This window comes from Bos indicus x Bos taurus, chromosome 13 (assembly GCF_003369695.1).
Source record: "Bos indicus x Bos taurus breed Angus x Brahman F1 hybrid chromosome 13, Bos_hybrid_MaternalHap_v2.0, whole genome shotgun sequence".
Classification (NCBI taxonomy): Eukaryota; Metazoa; Chordata; class Mammalia; order Artiodactyla; family Bovidae; genus Bos; species Bos indicus x Bos taurus.
Genome location: NC_040088.1, coordinates 47,184,201 through 47,203,369, shown reverse-complemented (window position 1 = coordinate 47,203,369; position 19,169 = coordinate 47,184,201). Strand labels below are relative to the sequence as shown.

Sequence of the window (19,169 nt, the reverse complement as noted above, 5' to 3'; positions counted from 1 at the left end):
CTCGCCGGCGAGCGCCCCGGGAAGCGAGAGCAGGGTTTCCGGCCCCGCCAAGCGGGTTTCGCGTCTGTGGCCCCGAAGGGCCTGCAGCGACCTGTGAAGCCTGCGCTCGAGTAGCGGCTCCTCCCTCCCCCGCCGGCCCCGCCAGCCCCGAAGCCCGCGCCCGCCCCGTGGTACCTGGTAAGGCTGCGCGTCCCCCCGCCGGTCGTGACAGCTGGAAAACAGAAGAAAAGGCCACCTGAGGCAGGAGAACGGGCCCCCCGCGCAGAGCCCGCAGAAAGCCCCCCGCCCCGAATCCCAGCGGCGCTCCGGCCCCCGGCAGCCCGCCCTCCCGCCGCGCGCACACGCTCTCGCTCACACCTCTCACACGCACTCACACGGGCTCCCGCCGGCGAGGGGCCGCCGCCGCCCGCGGCCGTCCACCCCCGACTCCCCCCTCGCCCGCCGCCGCCCGCGCGGCCGCTCCCCCTCCCGGTCGCTCCGGATCAGGGTTAACAACAAAAATGGCGGCGCGGCCGGCCCAGATGAGAAGGAGCGCCCCCCCGCCGCCCGCCCCGCCGCCTCGAAACGAAAAGACGATTTACCCATCACTGAGCCTCTGCTGTTTCCTCGCATACATTACCATCAATGCCCGGCCTGTGAGCGTGTGTCGGGGAGGGGGGAGCGGCCGCGGGAGACGGCGGCGGCGGGCGGGCGCGCAGGCGGCGGGCGGCGCAGGCCCGGCGCGCCCTCGGCGACGCTCAGCACCTCCCCGTCACTGGCGCCGGCGCTCCCGGGCCATCTCCTCCGTCCGCACCACGCTCACGCTCAGCTCAGGCCGGGCAGCGGCGAACCGGGGGGTGGGGGGGAGGGGGCAACACGACGCGTCCTGCTCGCCCCGCGGACAGCGCGACTGCCTCCTCCGCCTTCTCCTCCTCCCGCTCCGCCGCCTCCTCCCCACCTCCCCCCGCCGCCGCCGCCGCCGCCGCCGCTGGGTCCTTCGCCGCCTCCTCCTCCTGCCGCCGCCGCCGCCGCTGGTGCCGCCGCTGCCGCTCCACCAACTACATCCGGGCAACTCGGCCGCTGCGGCCTTCGGAAATCCTCGGCAGTTTCCGCCGCGCCCCTCCTCTCCCACCCTCGCGCGCGCCGAAACGCCGCCTTCGGCAAACCTCGGCTCGTCCCGGCCCTCCTCTTCCTCCGCGGCCTGGTTCGCCTCCTCGCGACCCGTCCGCTTTTTCCGGTCGCCGCTACCGGTCCGCACGCGCCCTTTCGGCCGCCGCCGTTCCGGTTTAGGGGTAGTCGGGCTCGGGGAGCCGCCCGAGGCTGGTCCCGGGAGCCCCGGGGCGCGCGGGGCGGGCAGCGTCTATGGGAGGAGGCCGGTGGGGCGTGCAAGGAGCCATCGCGGACTAAATAAGGGCGGCTGCGCTGCTGCGCGTGCGCCCGGCGGCGCGGGGGGCGGGGGGCGCGCGAAGGAGCGCGCCGGCCGCCGCCCCCGCCTTCGCCCCCGCCCCTGCCCCTGCTGGCTCCGGCCGGGAAGCCCGTGGTTGGGCGGCGGGCGGACGGTGGTGGGCCCAGGTGCTCGCTCCGTGCGCGGCGGCGCGAGCTCCCGCGAGGCCCTCTCCTAGGAAACCGGGGCCTCGCTCCCGCCTCAGACCGGCGGGCAGACCCGGAGCTAGGCCTTCGGCCTCACAGAAGTAAGTCACCCCCGGAAGCGCGGGGAAAGGGGCGGTGGTGTTCAGGGTCACCGTGCTTTGTGCCCGAAGCCCGTGCGCCTTCGAAGACCAAGGTGAGGACCCGCGGAGGAAGGGCGAGCGCCGCTGCTTTGAAACACCCGATGAACCTGCTGATGTAGGGGGACACTCATATTTTCCACCCCCAGCCGCGACCTCCCCACCGTCTCCTTTATTTCTCGTTTTTCTCTCTTTTAGCTCGTCCGCGCTCAGATCCAGTCATCTGGAGTTTTTCGCAGGTGAACTAAGGCCTGGTGGTGGTGGTGGTGGTGGTGGTTTAGTCGCAGAGTCGTGGCCGACTCTTTGCGACCCCTTGGACTGTAGCCCACCAGGCTCCTCTCTCTGTCCATGGGATTTTCCAGGCAAGAATACAGAAGTGAATTGCCATTTTCTTCTCTTGGGGATCTTCCCAACCCAGGGATTGAACTTGAGTCTCCTGCATTGCAGGCGGATTCTTGACCAACTGAGTCACCAGAGAAGCTCCAATAAGACCTGGGAAGTGCTAATGAGTTGCTGCAAATTGAATTTTATAGACTGCTACAGGCACAGTGGCATATTTAGGGGGGGAAAAATCCAAGTATACTCCCCAATTAAGCTTTACGTGTGTGTGTGTGTTGGTGATGGTTTAGTCCTTAAGTCATGTCCGGCTCTTTGTGACCTCATGGACTGTAGCCCAGCAGGCGCCTCTGTCCATGGGGTTTCCCAGGTACACGAAAACTGGAGTGAGTTGTCATTTCCTTCTCCAGGGGATCTTCCTAACCGAGGGTTGGAGCTCAGGTCTCTTGCTTCGCAGGTGGATTCTTTACCAACTGAGCCACCAGGGAAGCACAAATAAAGGCCTCGGGGCAAGGCGGGCGGGGCGCTAAATGATTTGCTGCAAATTGAATTTTATAGACTGCTACAGACTCAGTGGCAACATGGGCATATTTGGAGGAGGAAAATCCAAGTATACCCTCCCAGTTAAGGAGTGTGTGTGTGTGTGTGTGTGTGTGTGTGTGTGTTTTGGTCGCTCAGTGGTGTCAGACTCTGCCACTACACAGTGACTAATAGGCATATTGGAAGAGTGAAAAAATCCAAGCTTACCTCCCAGTTAAAGGTGGGGGAGGGGCGGTGTCTATGTGTGTATTGGTCGCTCAGTTGTGTCAGACTCTTTGCCACCCCATGGACTGTAGCCTGCTAGGTTCTTTTGTCCATGGGATTCTCCAGGCAAGAATACTGGAGTGGCTTGCCATGCCCTTCTCCAGGGGATCTTTCTGACCCAGGGATGGAAGCATAAGATTGTTTTGTCTCCTGCATTGGCAGGCAGGTTCTTTACCTCTATCACCACCATGAGAAGCCCAGCCTTTACTGAGGGTGATGGTATTCAGGTGGTTTTATTTCTTGTAAGACAGCATTAACTACAAAGGATAGTAATAAACGTAAACTAATACCCATTTACATGGAAGAAAAAGGCAAGGTAGGAAATCAGAAGAAACAAGATCCCTTCAAAAAACTGATTTAAATGGTATCTAACTGGTTACATTATTGCTGACCTAATCAAGAGATGGGACGATGTTGGGGGAAAGGGCCAGAAATCGCAACTGATGGAAAACAATTTTTTTTAAATCAGGTAGCCTTATTTGTCAAAAGGTCAGATTATTGCTGTTTGGGAGGACCAGTAGAGGCCTACTTAGTGCCTTCAGATGCTGTCAGTAACTAAGAAGAAAACTGCCAGTGACTGAAATGGAAGAAAAAAGAAAAATGGAGTCTTTTAAGTGCAATTTCTAACACTTTTGTAACAAGACATCACATTGGAACAGCACAGAAAATAGTACAGAAGTATCATGCACAAACATCTTGAAAACTGGCAGCAAAATTTATTACTAATGTCTTGTTTAATGATTAGATGTTTGCTGAACCTGTTATACGCCCTTTGATCAAAACAGCAAACTGGGCTGAGCTACAGAGAGAAACAGCTTTAGCAGTGTACAGTCCATACTGGTTATTCACAGATACTGCATTGGCAAGTTCACTTTCTCACTAAAATTTATTTGTAATCCCCAGATCAATATCCATAGTATTTCTGGACATTCATGGTAGAGAATGTGACTTGCCTGATAGGCACTGATGAGGGTAAAGGCAACACTCAGTCTTATTTCAGCTCTCATACTGTAAACGTGGTTTTCACGATACACACATAGTCATGTTTTTAGCATTTTTTTTGTTGCTTTTTACTGGTGATTTTCCTGTTTTAAGTGCCCCTCTACTCCCACCCCAAACACAGTGCTGAACTATTATCTAGTACCCCTAAGCACAAGACGGCTGTGATGTTTTTTGTGGAGAAAATGTGTACTACATCGGGTTGATTTAGGTATATCATTAGTACTCTTGCCCATGATGAGGTCAGTGCTGATGAATCAACAATATATTACAAAAGATGTCTAAACAGAGGCTTCCCTGGTGGCTCAGCAATAAAGAATCCACCTGCAGTGCAGGAGATGCAGGTTCGATCCCTGGGTCTCAAAGATCCCCTGGAGGAGGAAATGGCCATCCACTCCAGTATTCTTGCCTGGAAAGTTCCATGGATAGAGGAGCCTGGTGGGCTACAGTCTATGGGGAAGCAAAAGAGTCAGACATGGAAGTGACTAAACCACCACCACCACATGCCTAAACAGAAACACACATAAAGTTATCAGTTGAATCAGTTGACGAAAATGTGGTCAGAGTATCTCAGGACCCCATCCATGTGTTTATTTCCCCAGGAGCAGTTCAGTGTTCCCAGTGACTGCAGAACACAGCTGCCTCAGATGATGAGAATCGACTATTTACTAAAGTACATATCTAAACGTTAAACCCATTTTTTAAAAAATTTCACCTCTGTAAGAGAATCTAATTCCATCATCTGTTGTTATGACTCCTGTCTTCCTCTACTTTACCTACCTGACCCGTATACCCTGCTCAGTTCACTGTATGCTTGAGGAAAATGAGCTGCCAGTATTCCTCACCCTTTATGTTACTGAAAGCTCAGCCTCTGCACAGGTGCCATATCAAATCCTGGAGACAGAGTTTAGGGTGAAGAAGAAAATATCTTTATTACTTCACCAAGCAAAGGGAAACACACCAGGTTTCTGCCTAGAAAAACCCCAGAGGACTTGATGTTAGGGTTTTATAACAGTGGTTTAAAGCTGGGGTCTCTAACAAGATTAGGATGTGAGCCCACCAGGCTCCTCTGTCCATGGGACTTGCTAAGCAAGAATACTGGATAATCTTCCCAACCCAGGGATAGGACCCACGTCTCTTATATCTCCTTGTATTGGCAGGCGGGTTCTTTACCACCTGGGAAGCCCTTCATCTCAGGTGGACGGTCTCCTAATCTTGATGGTCCCTTTAATCTTGCCTCAGATTGTTTCTTGTATGCTTCTCCCTTAATCTGCCATTTGGAGCTTAGAGAAGGTCGTGGAGGCTGGAGTCTCCTACAAGAAATAGGGAACAGAAAGGCCTCTATGCCCAGGAGCCTGACTGGGCCCTGCTCAATTTCACCTCTCCCTAATTTCTCTTAGCTGTGTACCCTACCCAGCTGTTTAACATCTTCCAAACCTGACATTACATCCTGAGTCTTCGCTGCGTTGCTTCTTGTTTCTGTAAGAAAATGGAATCAGAAATGTATAACAGCTCCGGCCCACTCCCACTCTTGCATCTAGCAACGTTCCTCCATCTGAATACACTACTAGCCTCCATAACTGAATGGACAGTCCAAATTCCTATCCAAGACCAAAATGGCTACTTTTACATTGAGTTCCATTTTACTCTTGGAATTGTTCTCTTGTAAAAGTTTCCCCACTCGATCATTTTTGTCTACTTATAAACATTCTAATAACCGCCCTCTGGGGGAAAAAAATCTTGATCATGTCTCCCTCCAAATGCTACCCCATTGCTCTGATCCACTCCTATACAGGAAAACTTGAATGTCTGCTACTCATTCTTAAACCTGAAAGTCAGACTTGATCCCCAAACTCCACTTAAACTTATGCTCTGGATCCTCAGGAGCCTCCGTGTTCTCAAATCCACTTTTCATTTCTCAGTCTTCATCTTACTTCACCTGTGAGCAGCATTTGATAACTCATAGCTGATGACTTATTCTCTTCCTCGTGAAGCTCCTTTTCTTGCCTGCTGGAATTCTGCTCTCTTATGTTTCTCTCCTGTTTTCTAAATGATTCCTTAGTCTCCTTGCTGGCTCCTCGCCTATCTTAAAATCCACAAATGGCTTCCCATCTCAGAATGAAAGCCGTGGACTTTGAATCTTACCATAGTGTACAAGGCCCTGCATAAACCACTCCCACCTACGTTATCCCCAGTTTCGCATTCAGGACTTTTTTGCTTGCTCGGTCTTCTCCCACCTCTCGACCCTCCACTTTCCTCCATTACACCAAGCATGTCTGGGTCTCAAGATCTCTACTCTAGTATCCTGCTTGAGTGCCCTTCCCCTTGGCAGCAACTATGCTCATGCTATGTCTCTCCTCAGATGTCTTTCGAAAAGGTCAGTACTCTGAGAACTATGTAAACAGCACCCCACTTACTCTCTCTTACTCTTCCTTACTCTGCTCAGTTTCCCTTTATACCACTTGCCCTATTATGTCTTGTGTATTTCATTTAATGGTTGGCTCTCACTAGAGTGAAGGCTCTATGTGATAGAATGAGATAAATATTTGTTGAGTGAAAGATTTAACTACAAAAATGTGCAAAGGAAGTAGCAAAATATTGTTAAGTCTCAAGATAAAAAGTATATGGTTTTATTTCTGCTTGCTCTCTAAAACAAACAGGATTATTAATTCAGTCCTGCTGTCACAAATTAAATGGGGAAAAGCTGGATTATCCCTAATATAAAATACTGTAAAAGGTAACATTTGAAAATGTATATAAATTTGCATATGTAGCTATCTTATGTAGATTACTTGCATGCCTTTCTAATGAGAGATCTCAAATTTGTAAATGAGCAGGAGATCTGTATTTCAACCAATAAATTAATACATGTCAGCCACTACAGGGGAGAACTATCAGCAAAAGGCATTGGTGACCCTGATTTTAACACCATCCTCTTGGTGGAGGAAGAATAAAAAACTCATGTCCTCAAGCCTCTAGTTGTAAGAGAGACTTTAAAAGGTTTTGCTAGAATATTTAAAGGGTCACAAAATAAATATATTCCCTGAAATTTTTACTTACCTCTTTTCATTTCTCTTTTTTCCTCTCCTTGCCTTTCTGTCCTGTGCCTTGACACAGTGTAGTGATTCAGAGCATGGTTTTTGAAATCGGAATGACATGATCTAGCGCTATGGCTACATGGTTGACGATTAGCAGTGTAACATTGTACAGATTACCACAGTCTCCAAGATTATGCTTCCTTGTCTCCAAAATTGGCTTGATTGGGTAAAGGGCTGTCTGTAAAAAGTGAATGAGGTTCGGTAAATAATTTAGCACCACATGGCATATACATGCTGCAGTACAATCTTTAAAAAAAAACAACTGTATGAGGAATTACCCACAGAACTTAGAATACAACCTGAGTCATAATACTGTGCATCTCATGTGAAATGGATACTCAGACATGGTGCATGGGTGACCCCAAGTTATGGACCAGTCCCTGCTCACAAAACCATAGTATTCAATGTAATTTGCGTGACACTGCGAGTATATAAGCACATATACTCACTGATGAAAATTGTAGTCTGACAAAAACATTGTTTAAAGTTTCACATGTTAGGTTTTGGGAGGTTTTCTTGGGGCTTCATCCAGGCATGTGGGATGCCAATAACTACCCAACCAGGGATCAAACGCACACCCCATGCAGTAGAAGCACAGAGTCTTAACCACTGGACCGCCAGGGAAGTCCCAGGCTTTACTTCAGATTACAGTAAAGCAGGCTGGATCCAAAAAGGAAGCACTCCATTTTACCAGGAAGTTACCCCAAAACAGCCAGTCATCCAGCCAGTAAGGGAGATAGCACCTCTTGGGGAGTAAGTGGAAGTGCTGTGGTGATGGTACACAGGCCTTACTGCTCCGGTTGATTGATCCGTGGTTTATCCAGCTCCTTCCTCAGTGTAAACTTTCCTCTGCTGACTTTGCAAAACAATATCAAACCTCAGGAGAAAGGTAAGCAACTTTTCAAACAGAAAAACTGATTCTTTGTTTTAAAAAACGTTCATTGTATCTACTTTTTACCAATTTTACTCTTTTTGTGAACAAATGGTTTTTAATTTTTTTTTAATGTTAGGAACTATATAAACTAGCAAAATTTCTCCCCCCAAAAAGCTTATCACTGCCTGTAAGGCTTCTCTTTCACCCTTCAGCTATTTGTCTTTGAATCAAAGCAGAGGGAAAGCCTAAAAGCGGTTTCTTGGGGCCCTTTTAGTCCGTTAAGTTTTGGAGAAATTACACCACTTTGGTATGTTTGGTAAAGCACAATTTGCCTATAAGACTGGTGAATTCTAGGACTTTCCCGGTGGTCCATTAGTGAAGAAGCCACCTGCCAATGCAGGAGACACAGGTTTGATCCCTGATCCAGGTACATCCCACATGCCTCAAAGCAGCTAAGTCCATGCACCACAACTGGGCTCTAGAGCCCAAAACCAGAGAAGCCACCGCAGTGAGAAGCCCACGTACCACAACGAAGACTAGCTTTCCACGGCTAGAGAAAGCCTGCTCAAAGCAGCAAAGACCCAGCTCAGCCAAAAATAATAAATAAATTTTAAAATTAAAAAAAAAAGACTGGTGGACTCTAGAGGCTCTAATGCAGTTTGCAATGATTTCTTGTTAAAGAAGGGTTTCTCCAGGTCCTGCAGATAGCAGTCGCTACCCCTGTCAACACTCTCCCTACAGGATATCATTTCTGCAAAACCTTCCAAACACTCACATACAGATATTTTGTTCCATGAACTCCTGAGATATTGCAGGATTGGGGAAATCATAAGAGGTATAGTGGGTTTCCCTGGTACCTCAGCTAGTAATGAATATTCTGCAATGCAGAAGACCCCAGTTCAGTTCCTGGGTCAGGAAGATCCACTGGAGAAGGGATAGGCTACCCACTTCAGTATTCTTGGGCTTCCCTGGTGGCTCAGCTGGTAAAGAATCCACCTGCAATGCGGGAGACCTGGGTTTGATCCCTGGGTTGGGAAGATACCCTGGAGAAGGAAATGGCTACCCAGTCCAGTATTCTGGCCTGGAGAATTTGCAAAAAGCTGGACACAACTCAGCGACTTTCACATCACTTTGAGAGGTATAATGTAAGCCAGCTTAGGATAGAATTTATATGGTACCCAGTTTTTCTTGCAGAATTTAGAGAAATACTGTGATATCACTCATGTCAATGTCCAGTATTTCCTAATTAAGCTTCATTTCAAGATGGGTAACTTTGGTAGAGATATTCTTTTAAGCTCACTGTCGGCCTGCATTATGTGCATTTAGGCCACTGCATTAAACCCACAGCAGCAGGGAGCACACGGGACTTCTGAGCAGGTGTCTGTACTTGCAGCCCAGCCCAGCGCAGCAGGGCCATATGACTCCATCGGCACAGCTCCAAACTTGTATTAGTGTTGACTGCTTGATACAGGTAGTGTGCAACTCTGTGGTACCAAATTCCCTCCTTTTAAAATGTTTTTCATCTGACTTTTCATCCTTTCTTGCATCATGAAGTATACTTTTAGAAAAAGGGATATTCATCATTATGTATTTTAAAAGCCATCTTCAACATCTAAAAAATTTCATCTGCAAAATTGTAAAATCGATATTCGGTGTTTTTCTACATGGAAAGTGACTTTCCTGTCTGAAGCAATATTAAATGTATATTTTTACTTATTATTTATTTGGCTTCACCAGGATTTAGCTGGGGCACCCGAGATCTTCCTTGCAGAATGCCATCACTTAGTTTTGGCAAATGGGATCTAGTTCCCTGAGCAGGGATGGAACCCAAGCCCCCTGCTTTGGGAGCACAGAGTCTTAGCTATAGGACCACCAGGGAAATACCCTATTCGATGGAATATTGACCTGTTTATATAGTGAATAGATTTACCTACAGAACACTACAAATATGAAAGCTCTCTGTGGCAAAAAAGACTTCCTGCCCGTATCTTTTTGTTCTTAGGAGAACACTTGATTTTTAGTGGGACTATCTCTGTCCAGAAGACTGTATTTCCTTATTTAAACCCTGTATCTTGAGGTTGCCATGTGATCAACTTCTGTCTAGCAGGATATAAGCAGAAGTGCATGGAACTTCTAGGGAATCCTTGAAGAGAAAGGGCTATTCCACCTCTCCTTTCTCTGGCACAACATGATGTGATGGCTGGAACTTAACTAGCCATCTTGAGCTGTGAAGTGGAAGCTGTGTGCTAAGGATGGTTTCCTGGCACAGTGGACAGGCGTATCAGCCCAAGAGAGACTACCGACAGCCAGATTTTTTTTCTGTGAGAGAAAATAATCTGCTATTTTGGTAAGCCACTGTAACACGGGATTTCTTCTTGCTCGTAGCTCAGTCTTAGTCTGCTCTCAAATATGGGAAGAAATGATCTGAAACTATGTTGTACTGTGCTCTAAGTTGTTTAATTTGGGGTGGGTGATCATGGCATCTCCATTTGATGAAGAAATTCAAATCTGAATAATGTCGCCACAGTAAAAAAAAGAAAACAATACAGCTCACTTCAGTTTTTCTTCCCAAAGATGTCGGTACCTTTACCATGATGTTCACTTCCTTTGAAAGAATAATATGTCTTGACAAGTGAAATAGGTTATCTAAAGCAAAATACCATGCTACTTTAAATTTGCTAACAGACTCTGTTGTATTTATTTTCAATTCTTGTGTCTGTTGCATTTGTGGAAAATTCATGTTCAATGAATTCAGGAAATTAATGTTGAATTAATATTAAGTGAAGTTTGTATTGAAGATGATTGCTTCTAGAGGGCTGGTACCTTATTTCTTGATCTAGATGGTGGATGCATGTGTATTTACTTTTAATCCATTAAACTGTACATATGTTTATGTGCTTTTCTGAATATATTTCATAAAAATAAAGGATTAAAGACGTGAATTTTGTGGTTTCTTTAAAAATACACCTTTCACTTGTTTTGAAGCAAATATTTTGTTTTTGACAAAAAGAAATGTAAAATATAAAATTCATATTATTAACAAATTCCTCAATAATATATTGCTTTAACCATTTTTATCAAGTATATGTGGTTTTTTGTTGTTGTTGAAACCTTTCAGTAATTGAACTAACTACATAATTCCAGAAAGTTAGCAGACTTTCTCTATATAACGTCCACTTAAGCCAAACCCTTTAATAAGTAGAATCTAGTTGAAATAGAACCACTTCACGTCTTGTAGAACAAGCCTAGGATGAATGAATTGCTAGATTAGATTTTATTACAGGTGCAGTAACATTCTAAGACATATTTCTGTAAAAGTACAGCATCGTAAAAGAGTGTTAGTCTCCACTAGTGTGTTTGGACAAGGCACTAGATTTTGAGTTTTAGTTTGCTATATCCATAGAAGATGTATACTAATCCCTGCCCTCCTACAGTTGTAAAAATACAGTGAGATATGTGCACATCCATTGAACAAGCACTTCATAAACCTATTGTTATTAATATACAGATTTAATTTAACCTTTTTTTCCTCTGCCCCTTCTAAACCCAGATTACACATCAGGAAGTTTTCAGTTCACATACTGCTGAAGCCTAGCTTGAAGGATTTTGGGCATAACCTTACTAGCACACAAAATGAGTGCAGTTGTTCTATAGTTTGAACATTATTTGGCACTGCCTTTCTTTGGGATTGGAGTGAACAATGACCATTTCCAGTCCTATGGCCACTGCTGAGTTTTCCAAATTTGCTGACTTACTGAATGCACCACTTTAATAGCATCATCTTTTAGGATTTTAAATAGCTCAGCTGGAATTCTATCACCTCCACTAGCTTTATTATAATACTTCCTAAGAGTTGACTCATTGGAAAAGACTCTGATGCTGGGAGGGATTGGGGGCAGGAGGAGAAGGGGACGACAGAGGATGAGATGGCTGGATGGCATCACTGACTCGATGGACATGAGTCTCAGTGAACTCCGGGAGTTGGTGATGGACAGGGAGGCCTGGCGTGCTGTGATTCGTGGGGTCGCAAAGAGTACGACACGACTGAGCAACTGAACTGAACTGAACTGAAGGCCCACTTGACTTCACACTCCAGGATGCCTAGGTGAGTGACCCACCATCATAGTTATCCCGGTCATAAGACCTTTTTTGTATAGTTCTGTGTATTCTTGCCACCTCTTAATCTCTTCTGCTTCTGTTAGGGCCTTACCATTTCTGTCCTTTATTATGCCCATCCTTGCATGAAATGTTCTCTTGATAACTCAAATTTTCTTGAAGAGATTGCTAGTCTTTCCCATTCTGTTGTTTTCCTCTGTTTCTTTGCACTGTTCATTGAAGAAGGCCTTCTTATCTCCTTGCTGTTCTCTGGAACTCTGCTAGGAAGATGAAGCTCCAATACTTTAACCATTTGATGTGAAGAGCTGACTCATTGCAAAAGACCCTGGTGCTGGGAAAGATTGAAAGCAACAGGAAAGGAGGGCAACAGAGCAAACATCTCCATCTTAGTGGATATGAATTTGAGCAAACTCCCAGAAATAGTGAAGGACAGGGAAGCCTGGCGTGCTGCAGTCCATGGAGTCCCAGAGTAAGATACGACTTAGTAACTGAAAAACAACAATTTAACATGGACGTGGTCCAGGTTGATCCAAGTTCTCTGAGGCCTTATGTGTCAGCAGAGGGGGTGTATCAGTTGGGTTAAGCAGTACTAGCTGCCTTTCCAGGCACTCTGACTTCTCGGGAAATTTGCACAACACAGATTTATCCCTCCATCCCCTCCTAATCCAGTGTGGGTCAGGTGGGTCTCCTTGGTGGCCCTCCTACTGAGAGGAGAGACATGGGATTAGGATGTGGAATGCCTACATTTTACAGCTCTTCCACATTAAAGTCCTTTATTCATACTTTCAGCTTCTGTAATGGGAAAGAAAACAGAACTCACACCTGCCTATTATGGTCCTATGTTCTTCCCCCTCAAAGCCCTTGGGCCACAACTGTTTCTGCAGCCCCATCCCACCTTCCGGGAAACATGCGTATTTATGACACTACCTGGCACAACAGGCAGCTTAAAAGAGCCACTTGATTTAAAGCAGGAATTCTTAATATTGAGTCCATGAAATGGCTTTAAGATAGTCTGAGAATTGCACTAGATTTTATACAAAACTCTGGGCATGTGTTGTGATGTTTATTTTTTCAGAGAATCCATTGCTTTCTTTGGTCTCAAGGGGTACTAAAAAAAAAAGAATTATGATTTAAGGTGAGATTTTCCTGGTGGTCCAGTAGCTAAGACTCCGAACTCCCAATACAGGGGGCCTGGGTTCAATCCCTGGTCAGGGAACTAGATCCCACATGTTGCAACTAAAACCCAGTTACCCAAATAAATATATTACTTTAAAAAAAAGCATTACTGATTTAAGGCAATAGGTAAGAGGAGAAAAACGATGAAATTAGCTGCTCTCATTTTATATTTAACACTACCTGTAGTTTACAGCCTACTTTCTATAGATGACACATGGACCATAGAGGTTCCACACACAATGAACGACCAGGCATTTTTCATATGTTATCTTTAATATTCACATTCACCTTGAAGGCAGATATTCTCATCCCCTTTTTGCAAATAGAGAAACTAAAGCATAAAGATCACATAATATGCCTCAGATTACACAGCAAGTAAATGCAAGGAATACCTATGAACCCAGGGTTTCAAAATCAAGCTTCAAAATCCTCATCTCATACTGAGCAATTTAAGTGTTTACCATCCACTATAAATAAGCTGTAAAAGACAATATGGCCTGAACACATTCCTGACTTTTATTTTCCTGCAAACTGAACAAACAAAATACTGGTCTTTAGCAGAAATGTCATAGAAATTTCTGTGGTTGACTTGAAATACTCCAACATTGATGAAGATCTGTTGTATACAGAACTGGCTACAGATAGAAAAAAAGACCAAGTAACAAAGACGAAAAGAGAAAAGAATTTCTAACTTATTCATGCTTAAGTAGATGGGTAGATATGTAGAAATATGTGCTTTTTTGATTTTGAGATAACTACAAATAATTTTAAGTAGCTGTATTGAAACTGGTGAGAACTTTTTTTTCTATTTTTTTGCTGAATTTTCTAAATTTTCACTTTAAATATCAAAATTCATTTAGAAATGGTAAATATGTCCCTGAAGTATCCAGAGTGACTCATGATCCTCAGAGAGCACTGTTGAGTTGGTATCCTGGAGCATTTCTGGCAATAGAATCTGGATTTTTTTTTTTTTTTTTCTTTCTTGAGAACATCAAAAACCGACTCTGGCTATAATAAGCAAAATGGAATTTATTAGAAGAGCTTAGAGAATTCCTGGAAAGTTGGGTCCCCCAACTTGGACAAAGAACAGGAACCAAGTTGCTCTCAAGGGTCAGCAAGCAAGTTGTCAGCAGAGTTCTTGCAGCAGTAAGAATGTCTTCTCAGCTGGTAACTGTTTCATCTCAGTGCTTCAGTGATTCAACGTTAAGTCTCAAGAGTGTCTAACTATCCAGTCCTCAATAACAGGCTCAATACTCCTCTCCCTGCTATTTGCCTGGTCCTACAGCCTTTTGTTCCAATGAAGGAAAGAAGCCACTTCTTCCAAAAGTGACTCACAATAAAGGGTTCTCAAAACAGAGGCTGAGAGTCCAAATCAGGCAGTCAAACAGTAACTAATTGCCCCACCACAAGCAGCCATCCACAGGTCACTGACACGAGGCTCTTAGTGTATAACTTTTAGGAAAGGAAATTAAAATGTGAAATGTGTTAGTCAAATTTCTTAGTTTAGTTACCTATGCTGAGCAAAAATATAATAAGTGTATTCTATAAAATGGGCTTCCCAGGTGGCGCAGTGGTAAAGAATCTACCTGCCAATGCAGGAGACACAAGAAACTCAGGTTCAATACCTGGGCCAGGAAGATCCCCTGGAGAAGGAAATGGCAACCCACTCCAGTAGTGTTGCCTGGAAAATTCCATGGACAGAGGAGCTGGACAGGCTACAGTCCATGGGGTCACAAAGAGCTGGACGTGACTAAGCATGCACACAAGCAATACCAAAAGAAGTACAATAAGGAAAAGAAATTGTGAATAGTCAATAACAAAAGAAGGAAGAAATAGGAAAAAAGAAAAAGAGGTGAAGAGACAGACCCTGCAAAGGAAAAGAAAGGGAGGCTGTCAAGAGAAACATGGGTGCAAGCCTTTGGCAAGCTCCTCCTTCAGGCTTGCTCCATCTGCTACCATGAATTCCTCATCACCCTCCCTTCCTGACACCGTTATTTCCATCAGTTCCAGTGAGCTCCCTGCACCTACAGACAAACCTACACTCTACAGAGATTTAGAGCCCATTGAGATCTCAGGAAGTCAGGAGAACCAATCCCTACCAAGTGCAGCTTCCTTGCACCATCAACACAGGAGCTCCAGAAAGCCACAGGTGCTGGGCGCAGCAGCCCTGGAGGGGCTCCCGTGGAAATCTGATGGATGGAGATAACCTTCAGAACCTGTTCCTCCCTCTTTCTTCTTCAGATCCCTTCCAAACAAAGCTCTTCCAAAGGAGGACAGAACCCTTCACTAGGGGAATCCAATGCAGCAAACCAGGGCTCACTCGCGTCTGTCTCTGGCCTGAATTTCACCAGGACATTCACCCAGGCATGCTTTGTTGACAAGTACTTTGTGGCGAGGCTTCACATTTTCCCTCAAATCAGCTAAAACAAAATCTTAGGTTTACCTCTTTGGTTTTCACATTTTTCTTTGTTGAGCTTAAGTAAAAGGGACTGTTACAGAACCAAACTTGGGTCCACTCACCTACAGACCATAAAAACCCCAGGGTCTGGTGAAGGAAAGTGCAGCATTTTGAAACTGTGCAACTCAGATTGAAACTTGAACCCAGGCAAAACCCAGATTGGAATTTGAACCAAGTCTTTTAACTGAGATCACACACCTGCTCTGAGGACTTAATGGAGCTCAGGTTCTTGATATTTCATTGCAGAAAGAGTTCAGTGTGAGACAAAATGATAGGTAAGAGGTGGATTTATTTAGAGAGAAACACATTCCACAAAGTATGGGCCACCTCAGAAGGCAAGAGCTGCAGCTCAGTAGGAGGGTGTCAGTTTTTATAAAGGTGGGTCATTTCTTAGGCTGGTGAGTGGGAGGGGTATTCCAGCTATCTTGGGGAAGGCTATGTGCTAGGTCACTTCAGTCATGTCCAGCTCTGCGACCCAATAGACTGTAGCCCACCAGGCTCCTCTGTCCATCGGATTCTCCAGGCAAGAATACTGGAGTGAGTTGCCATGCCCTTCTCCAGGGGACCTTCCCAACGCAGGGATTGAGCCCCCATCTCTTAGGTCTCCTGCATTGGCAGGTGGATTCTTTACCACTAGCACCACCTGGGGAAAGGGTGGGGGTTTTCAGAAATTGGGCCACGACCCACCTTTATGACCTTTATGGACTTGCAACTATCATGATGTCTGTAGGGTAATTACTTAACTTGCTGATATGTTACAGTAAGTGCACACTGAGACTCAAGGTCTAGTTAAAGTCAATTGTCTGCCATCTTATATTTGTTTGATGCTACTCAGTCTATGTTATGTCCTCAGGCTATGTCATTCCTTTCAAGATTGTTCTCTAAATTCCCAGCCTCCTGTTTCAGCTTGGCCCCAATGTGGGGCCAAACAAGGAAAATGGGCAGTTAATTCTCAAAAGGCCCAAATTCCCCAAAGGCTTTCAAGGAAAGGTCTTTAAGGACAGTGTGAAGAAGAGGGCTTCAGGGTATGTGATCAGCTCATGAACATTCTTCTGATTGGTTGGTGATGAGGTAATCAGGAATGAAAATCAGAAACCTTCCAGTTCCAATTGGTCTTGTGTTTACAAGCTGGTGATCAGTATGCATTTAACTTCTACCTGGTGGGGGTTTTAGTACTTGCAAAATAGCTCAAGGATATGGCTCAAAATATTATCTGTAGCCCTTGAAGAGGAGCTAAATGTCCTTGACTTTAATGGCTAAACTATCATTATCGTGTCTTGCTGGACTGTTTTCCTTTGTTTCTGCATTTTCTTACTTCTCTGATTAAATGTGTTCTTTGGAACTCAGGAAGGCCTCAGAGACTAAAGTTTTTTCCATAAACAAGAGGCAGACAGAGGACACAGTGGGGGATCTGTCCCTGGAATGCCCCGTAGGATCCTGCTCAGGTACCGGACTGCTCTTAACCAAAAACTTCCAGCAGCATGATCACTGGTTACAGAAATCCTGAAAAGTCCAAACTGCCCCAAATTATAGTCTACTTTGAAAATGAATACTGTATTAGACAAATACAAAAAGTCTTGAGAGTGGGATACTCCTAGATGTTTGTCTGCAACTCTAAGACTGTGATTAAAGTCCAAAGTAGGAAGAGGTAGAGAGAAAAAAATAGATTGTGATAAAATCTTTCTACTCTGTTTTCTCAAAAGAGCATTTTTCTTGTCCCCTTCTTTGGGAGTTACCCTGTTAACTCCCTTTCCATATTAACAGTGTGTCTCAACTTTGGCCAAGTTCTGCTATATTTTGTAAACCAACTTTGTTTTTCTATCAGTGATAGCAAGCACAGAAGCTTTTAAAGAGGAATGACTGTATCAAGACTAAGACTTGAGGAAGAATAAAAAATTGGTCAATTTAGGCTTCATTTTATAGCATACGCTTTTTATAGCATGTATTTTTCTTAAATTTAGCATATATTTTTGTTACAGAGCAGCAGACATGTAGAAAAGGTTTTTTTTATTTGGAGACTTGTTTAATAAACATGTTGGCACTTGTTAGGAAAAGCCAAAACCTTAAAAAGGAGAGTTGTAGACTTCGCAACTTCTGTTTGAAAATAAATATAGACTTGGCAGTCTATCCTGGTAATTGGGTGATAGGCATATGATAATATTTAATGCAGAAGACAACGGTTTCAAAGAAAATCAGAGTACGAGCCTTGTGTCACTGAGATGGGCTGGTAAACACTGAGAAAAATCAAAAATACTTTTAAGTTTTTAGAGCAACCATGCTCTCTGCAAGGATTTAAGAGCCCAAGAGCTACCATTTAAAAGAGAGAAGCCTGACACCAAATTCTCAGAAAAATGGAACTGGAGTTAAGAACATTTTAGTGTTAAACTGGGTAGGGGTATATTTGGCCACCAAGAGTGCATCTTTTACTTAGACTGGAGGCCAGGCTTTGGGCTCAGATGGAGAGGAATGTGTTTCTCTACTACACAAGAGAACAGAACAAGAAATTGAGTAGCTGCTTTAAATCCTCTTAGTAGCAGATAGGGTCTGTATGTATCTAAGCTAACTAACTATATGGCTCTGGTCTTGGCCTGGTCGTGGAAAGACGTGGGCAAGAATGAAAACTGAAAACAGTCTAAATGACAACTCTGTGCAGGGACATCAGTTAAATGGCTTTAAGCAATACATATGCTTATTCACCCCTGTTGTACAAAATCCATGCCTAACGATGAGCCAGTTCTGGAGTCAACTGGTTTATACACCCTACATGGCTGACAACAAAGCAGATCTGGAGTAAGGGAGCACATGTGACGCGACTCCAAGGACACCAGTCCGTCTTGTGGACTCAGTTCTCTCTGGTGTACCTGTGTGTTTTTGAATGTGCCTTTGCAGTGCCTTCCTCAGGAGACTGTCTATTTCCAGTCCTTAAATCTGGACTTGACCATGGGACTTGCCCTGCAAATGCAGTGCAAGTGGAGGCTTGACCAGTAGCTGTGCACACAGCCCCTCCCTCCCTTGCTGTTGAAGACTCTGCCTGTTACCAAGTCTAAGCTCATACTGCTTAATGCGCAACAAGCCAATCAATTGAGAAATAAGCTGCTGAGGCTAGGAATAGTGATTTTATTCAGAAGGTCAGCAGGCAAAGAAAATGGTGGACTAGTGTCCCAAAGGTCCACGTTGCTGGGGTTTGAATGCTAGTTTCTTTTATAGAACAAAGAGGGGAAGGTGAGCAAGTAAAGTGAAAAAGGTGATAAGTTGTAGTAAATATTTCCTGGTTCCAGCCAGACTCCAGAGGGGGTGGGTTAATTTCTTCTTTCCTGCATCCATTCACAGGTGGGCTTCACTGGATGTTTCCCATAAGCTAAACAAAGGTATTTTCAACCTTAACACTCAGGCATGGGAGGCAGGATTCCCGGAGATAGACCATTATGTACATTTTAAGCTATAGACAACATCCCTTTAGTGATGAACTTGTAACAAAAGCATAGAGTACAAAGGTTAATGAAAAAGAAACAGATCCAATATGGATTCACATTTGCTCTTCCCTATCACATAACCACTTTTCAGAAAAAGCTCAGGCTAGTCCTGTAAAGGATGAAAGAGTA

General features: G+C 44.9%; 1 protein-coding gene across 9 annotated transcripts in view; it reads right to left on the bottom strand.

The window, feature by feature from the left end:
* The window catches only part of WAC (WW domain containing adaptor with coiled-coil), a 79,597-nt gene extending 78,178 nt beyond the window's left edge, over positions 1–1,419 (bottom strand). For 2 of the 9 annotated variants that reach the window (XM_027559726.1, XM_027559727.1), the window contains exons 1-2: positions 582–938; positions 175–211 (exon numbers count right to left, since the gene is read on the bottom strand). In XM_027559726.1, coding sequence (XP_027415527.1) covers positions 175–211; positions 582–622 — 78 coding nt within the window. In that variant the 5' untranslated portion in view covers positions 623–938. Of the gene's footprint in view, positions 1–174; positions 212–581; positions 942–1,145 lie in introns of those variants that run through there. The other 7 variants (XM_027559728.1, XM_027559733.1, XM_027559732.1 and 4 more) reach the window with 7 other exon arrangements.
* Positions 1,420–19,169: the final 17,750 nt, after the last annotated feature.